This window comes from Phocoena phocoena, chromosome 9 (genome assembly GCF_963924675.1).
Source record: "Phocoena phocoena chromosome 9, mPhoPho1.1, whole genome shotgun sequence".
Classification (NCBI taxonomy): Eukaryota; Metazoa; Chordata; class Mammalia; order Artiodactyla; family Phocoenidae; genus Phocoena; species Phocoena phocoena.
This window is the reverse complement of record NC_089227.1, coordinates 84,870,379-84,885,982: the sequence shown is the minus strand read 5'-3', so window position 1 is coordinate 84,885,982 and position 15,604 is coordinate 84,870,379. Positions and strand designations below refer to the sequence as shown.

The 15,604-nt window shown below is 33.8% G+C and overlaps 1 protein-coding gene across 1 annotated transcript in view; it reads right to left on the bottom strand.

Annotated features, from left to right (window-relative positions):
- Window positions 1–15,604, bottom strand: part of MKLN1 (muskelin 1) — a 177,293-nt gene that overhangs the window by 71,306 nt on the left and 90,383 nt on the right. Inside the window, exons 7-8 of the mRNA XM_065883535.1 lie at window positions 9,574–9,651; window positions 6,595–6,660 (exon numbers count right to left, since the gene is read on the bottom strand). Of these exons, the coding sequence (XP_065739607.1) occupies window positions 6,595–6,660; window positions 9,574–9,651 (144 nt within the window). The remainder of the gene's footprint in view (window positions 1–6,594; window positions 6,661–9,573; window positions 9,652–15,604) is intronic.

The window sequence follows — 15,604 nt, the reverse complement described above, 5'->3', positions numbered from 1 at the left end:
GTATAGGAATAAATCAGTAAAATTGACATACACTCCCAAGTAGGACAAAATACTACATTCCTTCTCTACTACATTCAATACAATACTACATTCTTCTCTGGTAAGAATAATAGAATTCACTTAGGATAGAAGAAAGCTTTGAAAAATCAGAGTAAAATTTATGCCACCATGTACTTTTTAAAATGGTGAGTCTATCCTTAGAGCTGTAGCAAAATGAAAAAAATATCTACAGACTGAAAAAGGAAAAGAAAATTCAGGGACTATTAATTTTTAATATTTAAGAAAACAAGATAAACGAAACACTGGGAAGCAATAATTGCTTCGAAATACAAGTCACTTTAAAAGAAGCTGAAATGAGCTCTATGAAGTTTCAGTCTAGTGAAATACCTGGCACATTGGAAGCACTCAATAAATGTTAGCAATTATTAGGTCAGCTATTGTTCCTCACTCTTTATATCTGCAATAGCTTTTAATAAGGATGTAAAGGAATCAACTATGTTTTTCAATTTCACTTTATGCTATTTTATAAGTGAAGTGATATGCTTTATTAGTATTTATGTATTTAAAATTTGCTGAGGTCTCAGGACTTAGCCCTCACAATCTACTGTATTTTCTGTTTTCACCTATCATACCTGAGATTTTCACTGTATCTTCCGCATTAGAAAACTAAGAACCACTATAGTAACAGCAGCAAAAACATGGGCTTTGGAGCCAGACAGTCCTATAGACCTGTGTTCAAATCCCAGCTCCACAGCCCTGGACACAGCACGACCTATTCTGTAAAATGAAGGTATCTACCTTTTCAGTTGTAAATGAAACGTATGAACATATAAAAGTGCTAATCGCAACCTCTACATGTAGTAGGTATTTAATAAATATTATTACTCCTCAGGTTAAAAATAAAAAGTTTTAGTCTAGTGAAGATGTTCTTAACTCGTTGATGATCTGAATTCATGGATTCTCTTCCAGAAAAATGTACATACAAAGAAAATTTGTATATAACTTCAACAGATTAAGAGCCCTTGCTTAGGAAACCTTCAAATTGCATATTTAAAATAAGGACTGGGCTTCTCTAAACTGTATTTCACTACTTAGGCACCAACCTTATAAAGACAGAACTTCCAGTTTCTTCAAATTCTACTTAGGGAAAGTCACTCTACTACTAAATTAACCTAATCCTTAACGAAAAAGTTCTTAAAATGAATTTTAATATTGTTTCCTAAAAATCTAAAAGTATATTTATCCCTTCCTTTCTAAAACATATACAAAAGATGAAACAATTATACCAAAATACTATTGGTTAGTTAGAACGTGGAATTATGAGTGAGATATTTTTTCCCTCAACACAGCACTGCTTTTCATGTTGTTTTAAATTGCTTTTCAAAAATTTTTCAATTGTTTAAAAATATTTCCACTGTGAGATTCCGTCAAAAAAACAAACACAAAAGAAAGATCTCTAAATTTACATCAAATTCTCTCAGCAGAACTAATCAGTATATATTTGTAGATTAATATAAAAATACATATTATATAAATAATATATATTGATACTTACATATAAGACATTATTTCATTTAACTCTCACAGCAACTTAATTTATTATTCCTGTTTTTATTGTCATTATAACTCATTCAAGATCAAACAAAAAGTCGGTGGTAAAGTCAGGATTGAAATCCAGATATGTCTCTCTCTCTCTCTCTCACACACACTTCCTTCCCACACACTCAACCTCCAACCACTATATTTAATTGTTATATCAGTAAGCCTGGACTAGAAAAGGTTCTTTCAGAGACTTAACAAGAAATACAACTTTGAAGGTAATTAAAATCAACCTGATGATAGCAGTTATAAGACTCTGGTACATAAATGATAAAATAAAAGTATATGAAACCACCTTGGTAAATTATGCTATTAATAATTTTACAATAGAAGCAGAATTTCTAGAGAAAAAAATCCCAAAGATATCCCAGATTCTGCTCCTACTCCTATTAAATTCAGAAAGCACCGGGCTTCCCTGGTGGCGCAGTGGTTGAGGGTCTGCCTGCCGATGCAGGGGACATGGGTTCGTGCCCCAGTCCGGGAGGATCCCACATGCCGCAGAGCGGCTGGGCCCGTGAGCCATGGCCGCTAAGCCTGCGCGTCCGGAGCCTGTGCTCCACAACGGGAGAGGCCACAACAGTGAGAGGCCCGCGTACCAAAAAAAAAAAAAAAAAAGAAAGCACCAACTGTTACCCTAAAAAAATGCAAAGTCTACATAACCTTTAATTTTTCTACCTAGATTCCAAGGTAATAAGAACTACAGCTTTAAGGAAATATAGTCTATATACTAGAAAAGAACAAACAGAATCACCAGAAAATTTAAATATATTAGAGTATAACCAATAACATAAATTCACCTCAGAAAAATATTAGCATATTACAACAAATGACATCATGACACAATCCAGTCATCAAGGTTTAAAGCAATATCAGAGTGTAGTTTCCAAGTAAATATTTTTCTTTCAACTCGAAGGAAAATGGATTTTAAAATTTTGATTCAGTTCAACAAATATTCAGTACACACTTACTCCATACCAGGCTTTGCGGCCATAAAAATAAATAATGCAAGATTCTTGTTATTCCCCTGTCAATAAGAATATTGGGGATGGGAAGTAGAAAGGAGAAAGCTGAATAGAGAGGAATGGGATACATAACACCTACACAAGCAACTCTAAAACAATCTGGAAATCATTATAGTAAAAATAATAGTATGAACAAAGTGCTATGTAAATACAGAAAGGGAAATGATTATTCTGCCTGGACCTGTCTTCCTGAACCCCAAACAATATATCTAACCGCTTACTTGACGTATCTATATACTTGAATGTCTAACTGGTATCTCAACCTGTCTAAAAACAAGTTGCTGAACAACCCACCATATTTAATCCACTTGCTTTACCCATCTTAGGGAAAGGCTATACTATTTTCCCAACTACTCAGGTCAAAACCTTGAGTCATTCATTACTCGTTTCACTCACACCTCATATCCAATCCATCAGTAAATCCTGTCAGCTGTATGTGACATCTTCAAAATACATCCCAAATCTGACCAATTCTCAACACTGTGATCACCACTCGAGTAAAAGCCAATGCTATCATCACTTCTCTGGTAAGGAACTGCCTCGTTAAAGGTCGCTCTGCTTCTGCCCTTCACCCAATTTGTTTTTTGTTAAAATGCAAAGTCAGTAACATTTCTCAAAACCCAACAATATTTTCCTTTAATCATCTCACTATGAGTAAAGGTTAAAGTTCTTACAAAAGAACTCAACACAACTGCCCCTCACTACCTCTCTGACTTTATCACCTTTACTCTCTTCCTCACCCACCTTATATCTAGCAACAGATAATCTGGGAAAAAAACAAGAGTAGAGGAAAGGTGGGCAAGAGTTTACTTTGGAAACACTATTATTTCAACAATGAATACCACTTACACAGAGCAAGGAATTTCATTTGAAATTTTATATGAATACCAGCAGTATTTACTTACCATGTAATGTCAAAACTTGAGAAATATTTAACCCTTTAAAAAATATATAGGTAATGAATCTTCCCAATAAACTCCACAAAGGCAGACAAAAATATTACATACCATTTCAAGAGTATTATGGGCCTCCTTAAAGCCCATTCATGAAGCCTCATCTAAGAAAACAAGGAAATACTAAAAAGGATAGAGCATGGTGATAGAAAGGAATATAGATAGCAATGGTTAACTGAAACAAAAGAGTCGGAATGCCAGGGTATGGCAGTTACTAGACTTTTGAATGGCATTTTAAAAATTCCTTTTGTTTTCTCTTGATATATCAGATTCCTGGATTACCCACCCTCACAACCAGACACGTGTTTAAACTTAACCTAAACCACTATTCTAGAGTCTTATGAAAGTTCAAAGCTTTTTCTGACTTGGTTGACTCCTAGGGCATCTTTCCTTACATTTCTCTCTGCTTCCAGACACCTGAATCCTCAGAAGCTGCATTTCTCCTCTATCTCAATCTGGATCCCAACCCTAACTGCATCACCAGTTCATTTATATATATTTATAAAGAATTCCATACCAATATGTTTTACACACCATCCCTATAACTCATACTCCCTATTACTCATATAAAGGATCATCTGAATGTGGTTAAACCCCTTCAACTTCACCGTTCACATAGTACTGTTTCCACACTATAAGTGGTAATGGTAACATACTGACCATCAAGCTCACTTGAGTTATGGACAACTTTATATTAACTATCATGATTATTTAGTTTTACCAGACTTTAAATTTTTGGTTCCTGTTAAAGGCTCAAAATCTCATTTAATCATCACACATGGACCTAAATAAAGCTTGACCCAGCATTCAGAAAGTTTGGGGGGGGGTGGGAAAATAGCACTGAAACAGACACAAAATGGCTCTAAATAAAAATCCCTCTATTGATGGCTAAGTCCCTAAATTTCCTATAGTAGAAATATTTGCTTTAAAATATATTCACAAAGTACTTTTATTACATTTTTATCAACTAGTGCTCATACAGAAGTATGGATACTGATCAATTTTTCATTGTAGACCTTTGTCAACCTATAATAAAGCCTCAGAAACTATGAGAGATTATGCCTTTAATGATTCCATCTGGAATATATCCCATGCCTATAATAAGTCATTCTTATTTACAATGACTTACTTTAAGTCATTGCTTTCTTATAATTATTGTTTCTAAAGCAAACCAAGTAAATACTGAAACAACCCTTTTCCTCTCCTTGAAATATTTTTTTAAAGGGAATGGGGATAAGGACCTTGAGTCTGCTGAAACCCTGCCCTTAATGCATAAAACCAAGATATTACAGAAAAATATGTGGACCTTTATCACTATATGCTGTAAGTATTTTACTTAAAGGATCTCTGACCTGAAAAGTCAGCATTTAATCGTCAATGACTCTGCTCACACAAAGTTCTGTCAGGATATTTGCCTATTATTTGAATCTTCTCATTTTCCATTCCCAAATATCATGGATTACAAAAAAAGAGAAAAACTTCCTCTTTTCTTACACATTTATTTTACCTATTTTATACAGTCCATATTCCATAATAAGCAACACAGTAAGCACTATGAAAATTCCTTCTGCTCCCTGATAAGGTGAACTTTAAATGTTAAAGTAAACCACATTACTTTCGCATTTAAGGAAAACAGCATTTTGTCTAGAAAATTAAAGTAGCTTTTCAACACTCTTTTTTAGTATTTTATTAGCAATTAAAAAAAAGAATTTAATAATATTTTCATCATGACTGAGAAAAAGAAGAACAGCATTATAAATTCCACTGTATGTTCAAAAGAGGAGAAAAGCTACTGTGGACAATTTAAACACAAATTTTCAACTCTTTTTTTATACCGTATTTAATTTTGGATTAAAAAAACCAATTTCTGTATAGATCCAGTTCTTTGAGAAATAAGCATGTGCATATTTACTGAACTCTCAGGTAGAAAAAAAGATGCTTAGGACTCTACAGCTGAGTCAAGCCTATTTTTGTGGGAAGGAAGGGGTCTGGGAAGAGGGGCCAAGATAAGGAAAGCAAATTCCTATGCCTCAAAATGAACCTTTTCCAAAGAGACCCTAATAATACTCCCAAACAAACTCACAGGTTACTACACAAATTTAGCAGTTAATTGTAAATATTATAATTCCTCCTTTTACTTATGAAACATTTGTGAAAATACATTAATGCCTAGATGATTATTATCTTCATTGCAATAATCTTAGTAATTATAATGAGTCAAAAAAACCTTATTCCTGAAGCACTATTGTCAGCATAATACAATAATAGAACAGAGTTTTTATTACACTTGGAAAAAGTAAAATATTATTTGGGTGGATACTGGCATTGTATGTGGTAAAGTTTTCTAAAACCAAATAATAAAATAAAATTATACAAAATTCTTGGTATTATTTGCTTTTCAAGATGGTAGTTTGAAACCTATTATAATTTTAGCATTAACCTCTAAATATAATGGTATTTAAGCTGTTCTAGGCTGTAGAAACCTAAGCAAAATTTTCAGTACCAAGCTGCAGAATAAAATTAAAAAGAAGACTAAAACAAATTATTTATAGGCTTGTGGACAGTGTTTAGCAATTTATGCATCTACCAACACTTAGGCTACTTAATTTTATATTCTCTCCCTCTAAAATATATCTTAATTCTCTTTTACTGCAACAATTCCCATATTATGGCATTAAAATATAAATGCACTAAAAATCCAGAAATACTCCACAGTATACTATGGAAATCAAACACATATAAAACTACACAGACACACACACACACACGGCTCTAAAGGGCTGCACGTTACATTTCTTTTAGGTTATCTAATTTCATTTGTGCAGCAGCCTCCCCTCCCTGACGTGCCATTGCCTAGTTTAGGTTATTACCTGTAGATAATGGCTATTTTCTTTGCTACTTGGTTATGGCCAATGACATTTAACTTGGTATGGAATGGAAAGAAGTACATTTAAGAGTACCTGATATTCAAATGTATAATTTTTTTAAAGAATTTGCTTTCCATTCCAAGTAGTCCTCACCTGTTTGAACATCAATAACCATCTGATGGCCTCCTCTCATTCCTGGTCGGTTATCTTCTCCATCACCTGAAGTAGAAACAATATTTTCTTTAAAGAAATACCACAGAACAACTGCATATCCAGAGTAACTTCATTCATAAGTCTGTAATGAGTAGTGAGAATAAGACACACTTATTCTTTCAATATTAAGAATAAGAGGACTCGTAAGAGACATAATATGACATAACTAAGTTTATAATAATTATCTTGCTCTTTTTTTCTAATTGCTTTCAGGCTCTTAATGCAACTGGAAGCTACTTTCAACTTATTTAGGACCAATGCCATAAATCAGCAAAGACACAGGATATTCCACAAAAACGTAAAATCTCTAAACTTGTGAAGTGACAAAGTGAAGATGGAAAACAATCATGGAACTAGATCACAGGTCTATAACTCCAGGCATGGTTTATTAGTATAATGAGCAGTTTTAAAGTTCATAAAACCAGCTACTGAAAACTAAGATGCTATCAAGTTTTACACTAATGATAATTTCATCACTGTATTAATTTTGTGCCAATATTTCAAAAATCATCTCCCACATAATCTACCAACTATTTTATTTGAGTAGTACTGTCTGACAAAATGTAAGATTTGCTTCCCTTTCATTCTTATTTACATCACAAAGCTTAATAGGCAGGTTTAAATATAATCAGTGAAAATTTTAAACCTCTGAAGAAAAAAACTATTGTTTAACTTATATTTATCTTATTTTATATCAGATCTTTTATATATAACTTAATTTCAATGGTTCAAAAGGTTACAGGATTCTAATGCCTTACTTGATGGAAACCAGAAAACCTGAGGTTTTCTTTGTAACTTTCCCATTAACTGAAATACATTACTTTAGGTAATAACTTTCCCTGTATCAGCTTTCTCCTATGTAAAATAGGGAACATCCAATTTTTTTTTAAATTGTGTTTTTTAGGTAAAGGGCATTTTTATTTTTATTTTTTATTTATGTATTTTTTGGCCATGCCATGTGGCATGCGGGATCTTAGTTCCCCAGCCAGGGATCAAACCCATGCCCCCTACACTGGGAACCCAGAGTCTTAACCACTGGACTGCCAGTGAAGTGCCTGGAACATCCAAATTTTTACTAATTCCACAGGGGTATTATGAAAAAGACTGAAATACCAGTTCTTGTATATTATAGATAAGATGCAAAACTGAAGCCGTATTCAAGCCCTAATCATTCAAAAGTTTCCTGCAAATTCTTTCTCCTTTTTAACAGCTAGGTTTAGAATTTATAACTCATTATTGTTGAAGTTTCACCCTTTTTTTCCTTCTTCCCCCAATTAGTAAAGTCAGTATTACCATTTTCAAGAACAGATTAAGAGAGAATTCCCTGGTGGCACAGTGGTTAAGAATCTGCCTGCCAATGCAGGGGGACACGGGTTCAATCCCTGGTCTGGGAAGATCCCACATGCCGCGGAGCAACTAAGCCCGTGCGCCGCAACTACTGAAGCCCATGTGCCACAACTACTGAAGCCCGTGTGCTCTAGGGCCCGCATGCTGCAACTACTGAAGCCTGAGCGCCTGGAGCCCATGCGCTGCAACGAGAAGCTACCGCAATGAGAAGCCCGTGCACTGCAACGAAGAGTAGCCCCTGCTCACTGCAACTAGAGAAAGCCCGCGTGCAGCAATGAAGACCCAATGCAGCCAAAAAAAATAAATAAATTTTAAAAATAGGGACTTCCCTTGTGGTGGTGCAGTGGTTAAGAATCCAGCTACCAAGGTGGGCGACAGGGGTTTGAGCCCTGGTCTGGGAAGATCCCACATGCCGCAGAGCAACTAAGCCCGTGTGCCACAACTGCTGAGCCTGCTGCGCTCTAGAGCCCGCAAGCCACAACTACTGAACCCATGCGCCGCAACTACTGAAGCCCGCGCACCTAGAGCCCATGCTGCACAACGCAAGAAGCCACCGCAATGAGAAGCCTGCGCACTGCAACAAAGAGGAGCCCCCACTTGCCGTAACTAGAGAAAGCCCGCGCGCAGCAAGACCCAACGCAGCCAAAAATAAATAAGTAAAATAAAAATTTAAAATAAAAAATAAAGACAGATATTTGATCATTAAAAAAAAGAACAGATTGTCAGTATGTTTGCATTTTATATATTTAATCCATTATTTTTCAAATATAATAGTCTGCTACAACATGCACTTCTGAAGAAAATTACCTCATATATGACTGATAAAGCAGGAAAATGATGCTTATATAACTCAGAAATCATGGAGGTTCATAAGCAATTTTCTCCAGTATATTAATGTTTAACACTATTTGAGGAAAGCTTTCTCACACTTAAAATGAAGGCTTTAGCAATGTATGAAGACCACAGGAGGTGTTCTTCAGCTTGAGGGTCTACAGCTCAAAGAAAGCAGCATGAGCCCTAGGGTTTAAAGCTCCAAAATCACTGTGATGCTCAATATAAATGCCTATATTTAACTGTACTAGTATTTATTTTTATTAGAATTGTTACTTTTTATTATTAGTATCTGGTTATATTATTAGTTTTTATCATTAGTTTTTATTATTAGTATCTGATTATAAAGTTCCACAGATTTAGAATGGTTTGTCCCATTTCCACTTCTCTCATAAGCCCTATTAGCTTTTGTGAGCAATTCTGCAGAACTTAAGGTTTTTCAGGGACACGTTTGGGATTACAACACAATAGCCTATAATTTTATAGCGTCTCTATAAAAGCAGTTTATGATGGTATTATGTGTAAAAAATGCCCAACCTTCTGTTATAGCAATAAAAAAAAAAGGTTTAAAAGAAAAATTTAATATAATAAACTTCCTCTGCCATCTAGTTGAGGAACCTATGTCTTGTTTTAAACACCTGCTTTTCGTTAATAGGGTACAGTGAAACTTGAGCTACCTTCGGATACATGAAACTGGGACATTAAAGAAAAAGCACCCACAACCTAGAAGGTAGGACTTACCTTTGGTACTTTTGGGAATGATTTGACTCCATCGTGGCTTATATTCCTGTTGACTAATATACTGATTGAACAAGCCATCTGCAAATATCAAAGAAAGAGAGAATTACACCCTAACAGCTTACACTTTTTATTACAGCAAAAAAGACCAAAATGTAGAAGCCTACATTAAAGAAAATTACTAATATGTCACTAATACAATAGCACATTTTCATAAAATATGTGTCAGTTCAGTTTTTATGCTACCTCAAATATAAGTAGCAAAGTATTAGTTGACACAACCATGTAAATGAATTGTTTTAGTGGCAGCTCATACTAAGCTTACTAAGTTTCCCCCATTTTTGTACTACTATACAAAAAAGCTAGAGAAGGAAATGGGAGCTCCAACAACTTTGGTCTAGGCCCTTGTATTTTCAGGAAAAAAAACAACTAATCCTTTAAAGTGAAAATACCAGTTTTAGGGTTTTCTTTGAGTACAAAACTACATAGAGATAAAAGCACCAGTAATAGTATATTTATTGAATACTAAATGTTAGAATCTGTGCTATCTTACTTATCTGATTTAATTCTAAAAAACAGCCTTATGAATTGGGCATTATCATCTTCATTTTACAGATGTGGAAGTGCATATTTAGAGAAATTAATGAATTTAACCCAAATCACACAGCTCTTGAGTAGTGGGGCTGGGACTCATGTTTCACTATGCTTTACTTACTTCATTAATAAATTCTAAATCTCCTTCTTAAGAGGAGTTGTTACAGTACAGTAACTAGTTGTTACACTAGGTACTACTATGGTCATGGGGACTGAACTCCCCACATATATCCATTCTACCCCAAATTATTATCAAGTCCTAATCCTGTGCCCCTCAACAAAGATTAGTTTAAGAATGGTATGAAACCCAATTCTGGCTAATGAAACATGAGGATTTCTGGCGGGGGTGGGGTGGGGGGGCCTTCAAGGAAATGTTTCCTTACTTTTAAATGACTCTACAGAGAAGAAGAATGTACTTTTGTTCCTCTGGAAATGTTCAGAATCTGTATGCAAATGTACATTCCTGCTACAGCCCATTTGTAGAGGTCTGATAATGAAATCAACTCTATAATGATGACAGGGCAGAGAGAGATTAAGAAACTGGGTCACTGAACTGACTAACCATGAAATTTACCTCATCTCTGGACTTCTTGTTATATGATAAAATAACATTTCCTTACTTTTTAAACTAGGGTTTTCTTTGACATGAACCCAAACAGATTATAATTTATAGAGTTACCCTTACTATAAATTCTGTCATTTGACTCTGATTTCAATCTGAATAAAGGATTCCCTTTTGCTTCATTTAGTCACTGAAAGCAAATACTTTTCCAAAGAATTTATAAGTAAAACTGTCTGTTCTCTGTGACTTGTATACTTGCCAGAGACTGCATAATTTACAAAAACCTCCCTAATCTCTTTCTTTTCTGGGTAATTATGAAACTCAGTGGTAACCACACCCTTCAGCTTTCAAGTCTTTCCAGATGGCTTTAACTGAAAACCTCTATCCCATAAACTCATCTAGTTTCTTTTTTCTTTGCCCGTGGGACTTTAAAAAATTCTTGCAAAAAAGAAAGTTCTCTCCTCTTAAATTAGCACTCACAAATTAGCATTTATGTTTTAATTGTTAAAGTAAGGGGGAACAAGTGGATTCACAACTTATTTTAGTGAGAGTGTTTCTATCATATCACCTACTCCCGCATGGGCTTTTCTGACAATTCTTGCCCCATCCAGCCTACTCTGGCCAATACTGGTTTCCCATTACAAGAGCTGGAAATCTTTTCTTTTTTCAGATAAAATGTTGTGGGGCTCCTATTAATAGTAATGATAAGATGATAATAAAATATTAATCATAAATTTAGTATTATATAGAAGTAAAACACAGTAATTAAATTTTATTCCATTTTGTGAAAGGCACATAAAAGTTAAATGATCCTTTTTAAAAACCTTAAACAGAGAAGATAAAATTAATCAATATAAACAATGATTTTAAAATATTAATTCCACATAATGGCTAACTGAAGAGAGAGAGAAAAAAGTAAAGATGGGAGTATATGGAGATGGGTAGAAAACTGAGGGAGATAAGAAAACTCAAGACATGAAAAATACAAAGCAAAAATAGAGACAATTAGAAAAGTAATAAATTTCATACTTTTTAATAGTGCCCAATTGCCATATTACTAAAGTGTCCCATACTAGTTAGTTACATGACTTTTGATAAGTCAAACAAGTTCCTCATCTGCAAAACTGGTGTTTAAGAGTTGGATAGGGCCTGAGGTTCCTTCCACACTGTGGCATACTAGGGTCCCACCACTGTTAGAACCAATATATTTACTCGAACTGTGTGTGTCTGGCTGATCCCACCTATGTTCATCTTAGAAAAGTCTCCATCTCCTCTTTCTCCTTAAGTCTTCTGTGACTATTCTGAAAAAGAAATCACAATCCACTGGGGGAAATTCTTCTAAGAGCTCTTAAGGCAGTAATCACAGGAAATAATCTGACGGATGACCCCATTCCTGATCTTTAAAGTCATTCTGAACACTGCAGGTAAAATTAAATTCTCTAACTGTTTCTTCAACTAATCCTTCTATTCCCACTCTTAACTAACCTGAAAAACTTACAAATACCCTACCCATCAAGAGCTTCACAGTTTCTCTTCTATCAAACACAACTGTCCTATGAAAATATTGTCAGGAATTTTCAAGTAAAAAAAGCAAACTCTCAAACATTATACCATTTTTGTAAAATCATTCTGTAAACACACAGATGAAAAGAAAAAACACTGACATACATCAAAAAGTTAAAAGTGATTTTCTTTGGTTGGCAGGATTAGGATGATCGTGATTTTTGGTTTTGGTTTTTGCCTTTGTACTTTTTTGTTTTCCCAATTTTTTTGCATTGAACTCTATTATTACCGGAAGAAAGGTCACAAAACAACTAGATATGTGGAATTCTTTTCTAAACTTTGGAAAAACTTCGTAACATATTGTTATTACCAATATAAACCATTTTCACATACTTTGTTACCCCTGAAATGTCTCTTCTTCACAGGTCACTAGACACATTTACGTTTCTACAAGCAGTGCTTTGTACACTGACATTAGCTGTTTTAACAAGGACAAAGAGAGCTAAATATGCACAAAGGACTTATGATCAAGCATGCAGAGGAAATTACTTCCAAAATTTAAACACTAAGTAATCCAAACTTAAAATATTAGAAATTATGATGATTTTACACTAGATACAATTAATCCTCTCTTGAATAATGACAGTTAATAGCATAACATCAGAGATGCTCAGTATATAATAAATGCTTAGAATGGAAAAAAGAGCAGGGGGTGGAGGGACTTTCCCAGCCACATGGTTGACATTTCCTTTGAGTCATCTTAATCTTACTAAGTTCCTTACATTACAATAAACTGTACATAAAACTTCTACCTCCAATAAAGCACACTCCTAGTACATAATGGCACCCTGACAAGTCACACCAATCTTGTACAGTAGTCAAGCAAACATTAAAAAAAAATTGCTTGGCGAACTTTTTGCCTCCTTCTGTCTCAAGTAAATTCCTTTTCTCTTCACTAGTCTAAAGTTCACACAATTCTCTTTGATATCTCTTACTTTTCCTTGGAGACTATTAGAAAACCTGAAGAAAATGATTTCAATATAGCATTATCAAATCTGGAAGTAACTCTCTAAAAAGATCTTACCAAAGAAGAAAGAGTTGACTTTTATTGCACACTTACTGTGTGCAAGACATCACAAAGGTTAATTCATTTACTCCTTAAAATAAATCTACACAATGGTCATTATTAATTATTGCTAAGATTAGAAAATCAAGGTTCAGAGAAATTAATATCATGCCCAAAGACTCTAAACAAAAGGTATAAAACCCAATTCCAAAGTCTAAAATCTTTTCAACTCTTCATAGAATGCATGTAAATAAATATAAACACACAAATAATAGTTTTTAAATTACAATCTAAGATTACACACTATAATAACAGACAGAAAAATTTACCTATTCAACAGCACTTCAATAGACAGCAAAATTTACCTATTCAAAAGGAAGACTGGGAAACATAACTCACCATACCAGATCATTCTACTGCAATATTAAACTGATTATAATAGAAGAGGGATAAAACTAAAACAGTTGAAATATATTATAGTTAATTATAATTTAAAGGAAAAAATGTAATCTCCCTCTTAAATAAAGACCTACTGGTAACTGTGGCTAAAGTTTACTTTTTATGTTTCGTTTCTTCTCTGGAACACTGGTTTGTCACTACTCCAGATCACTTTTTTACCTTAAGTATTCATTCATCTGGAAGTTGTTCCAGACAACAAATGGCTAGTTTGAGAAGCTAGCTGTTCTACCAAAAACCAAAATAAAAACAAAAACAAAACAAAACACCTCTTTTGGAGAAATCCTGGCTTACCATAAGACACAAAAGCTAGAAACATAAATTCCAGCCCTCTCACACCTCTCTACACTACTATTCAACTCTATTTAATTAACTTCTTGATACTTTCATTTTATAATATTAAACCATCTAATCACTCAAAATAAAAAATGACTTAAACTATGTTGTACTTTGCAGAGAAACATGATAAATTAAAGATTACCCTCATTTAATCTATTACAATACATATTTTATTGCCTCTTGCCAGGGAAACTGCGTTGTCAATAAATAGTCCAGATCAGATCTGGAGCAAGTTATATTTAGTAGCTATTTTCAATGAAATAACATGCTTAAGAATCTTCTTTCACGCTCTCAAACAGAAAAGTAGCAATATAATGTTTATTAATATAATGTTTTCTTGGTGAACAGTCATTTCAAGTGCTAAAGAAACTTTATTTTTTAATAGAACAAATTAAATTTTTCAAAATCAAACAGTCATAAGCTTGAAATCCTTGAGGTGATCAATAAAAATGCTACAAACATTAAAGCAGGGTAAAGATTTTTTTTAAATACATTGCTTTCAGTTCCTTGTTTTAATGTTAAAGAACTCCCTTTCAAGACCTAAAAACAAATGAAAAGCTGACACCTCTGCAGCCAAAATAATCTCGCCATGTTCCTTATATTTCTAATTCTTGAAAGGCCGCCTTTTGTTTGGTATGCTTACTTGCATATATTCTATATGATTCAGCAAAAAATCTGAGCTTTCTATTGAAACAATGACATTCTCATCTACAAAAACATGAAAACACCTCTTAACACTGTTTTAAAAGTCTCAAAAGCAAAAATGTAAGGCATTTAAATGTTTATGAACTATTTTTAAAAATTACTTCTGTATTTTAAGAATTCAGGCAGTTGCTAATATTTCTATATGTCTACTTTTGACAAAAATCTAAAGCAGAAAATCAGAAGTGTCTGCCAAAAGTAAAACTATCCAAAAGGACTGAAAATATGACTTAGGAGAAATCACACTAAGACCCAGTTGCTAAGAATTTTCAAACTACTGAAAGGCTCCCGGTCCAATACCATCTCATTTTTCCCCTATGATTATGACTATAATAACTAAACACATTTCATACAGTCCTAATTAGGCACAAGCTGTTCTTGTCTCTAATGGTGAAAGTACATAATTTTTTTTAAAGAAAAAAAATATATTCAAGCCTCATCCAAGATTAAAAAAGAAAACAGCACAGAATACAGTACTGCTGCCTACATTGAAACTTTTATCAAACTGATTTTTCACCAACACAGAGATTTTTTTTTAAAGAAAAAACTAAAAATTCACTTACAGGTACAGCATAAAAAAGTTTTTATAGTTCAAGAATAATAATGGCTGGGTAAAAGGGATTTTTTTTTAAAAATTATGCATTTCAGCAGTTTGATTAAATTCTGAAGAGAAATACATGAAATATAACAATTTACGTTACAACAATAAATATTGGGGAAACTGAACCAGTAAATATTTACTTGGATGGTAAAGCATGGTGGTAAGATGAATAGATTCAAATTTTAGCTCTGCCACTTACCAGCTATGCTGT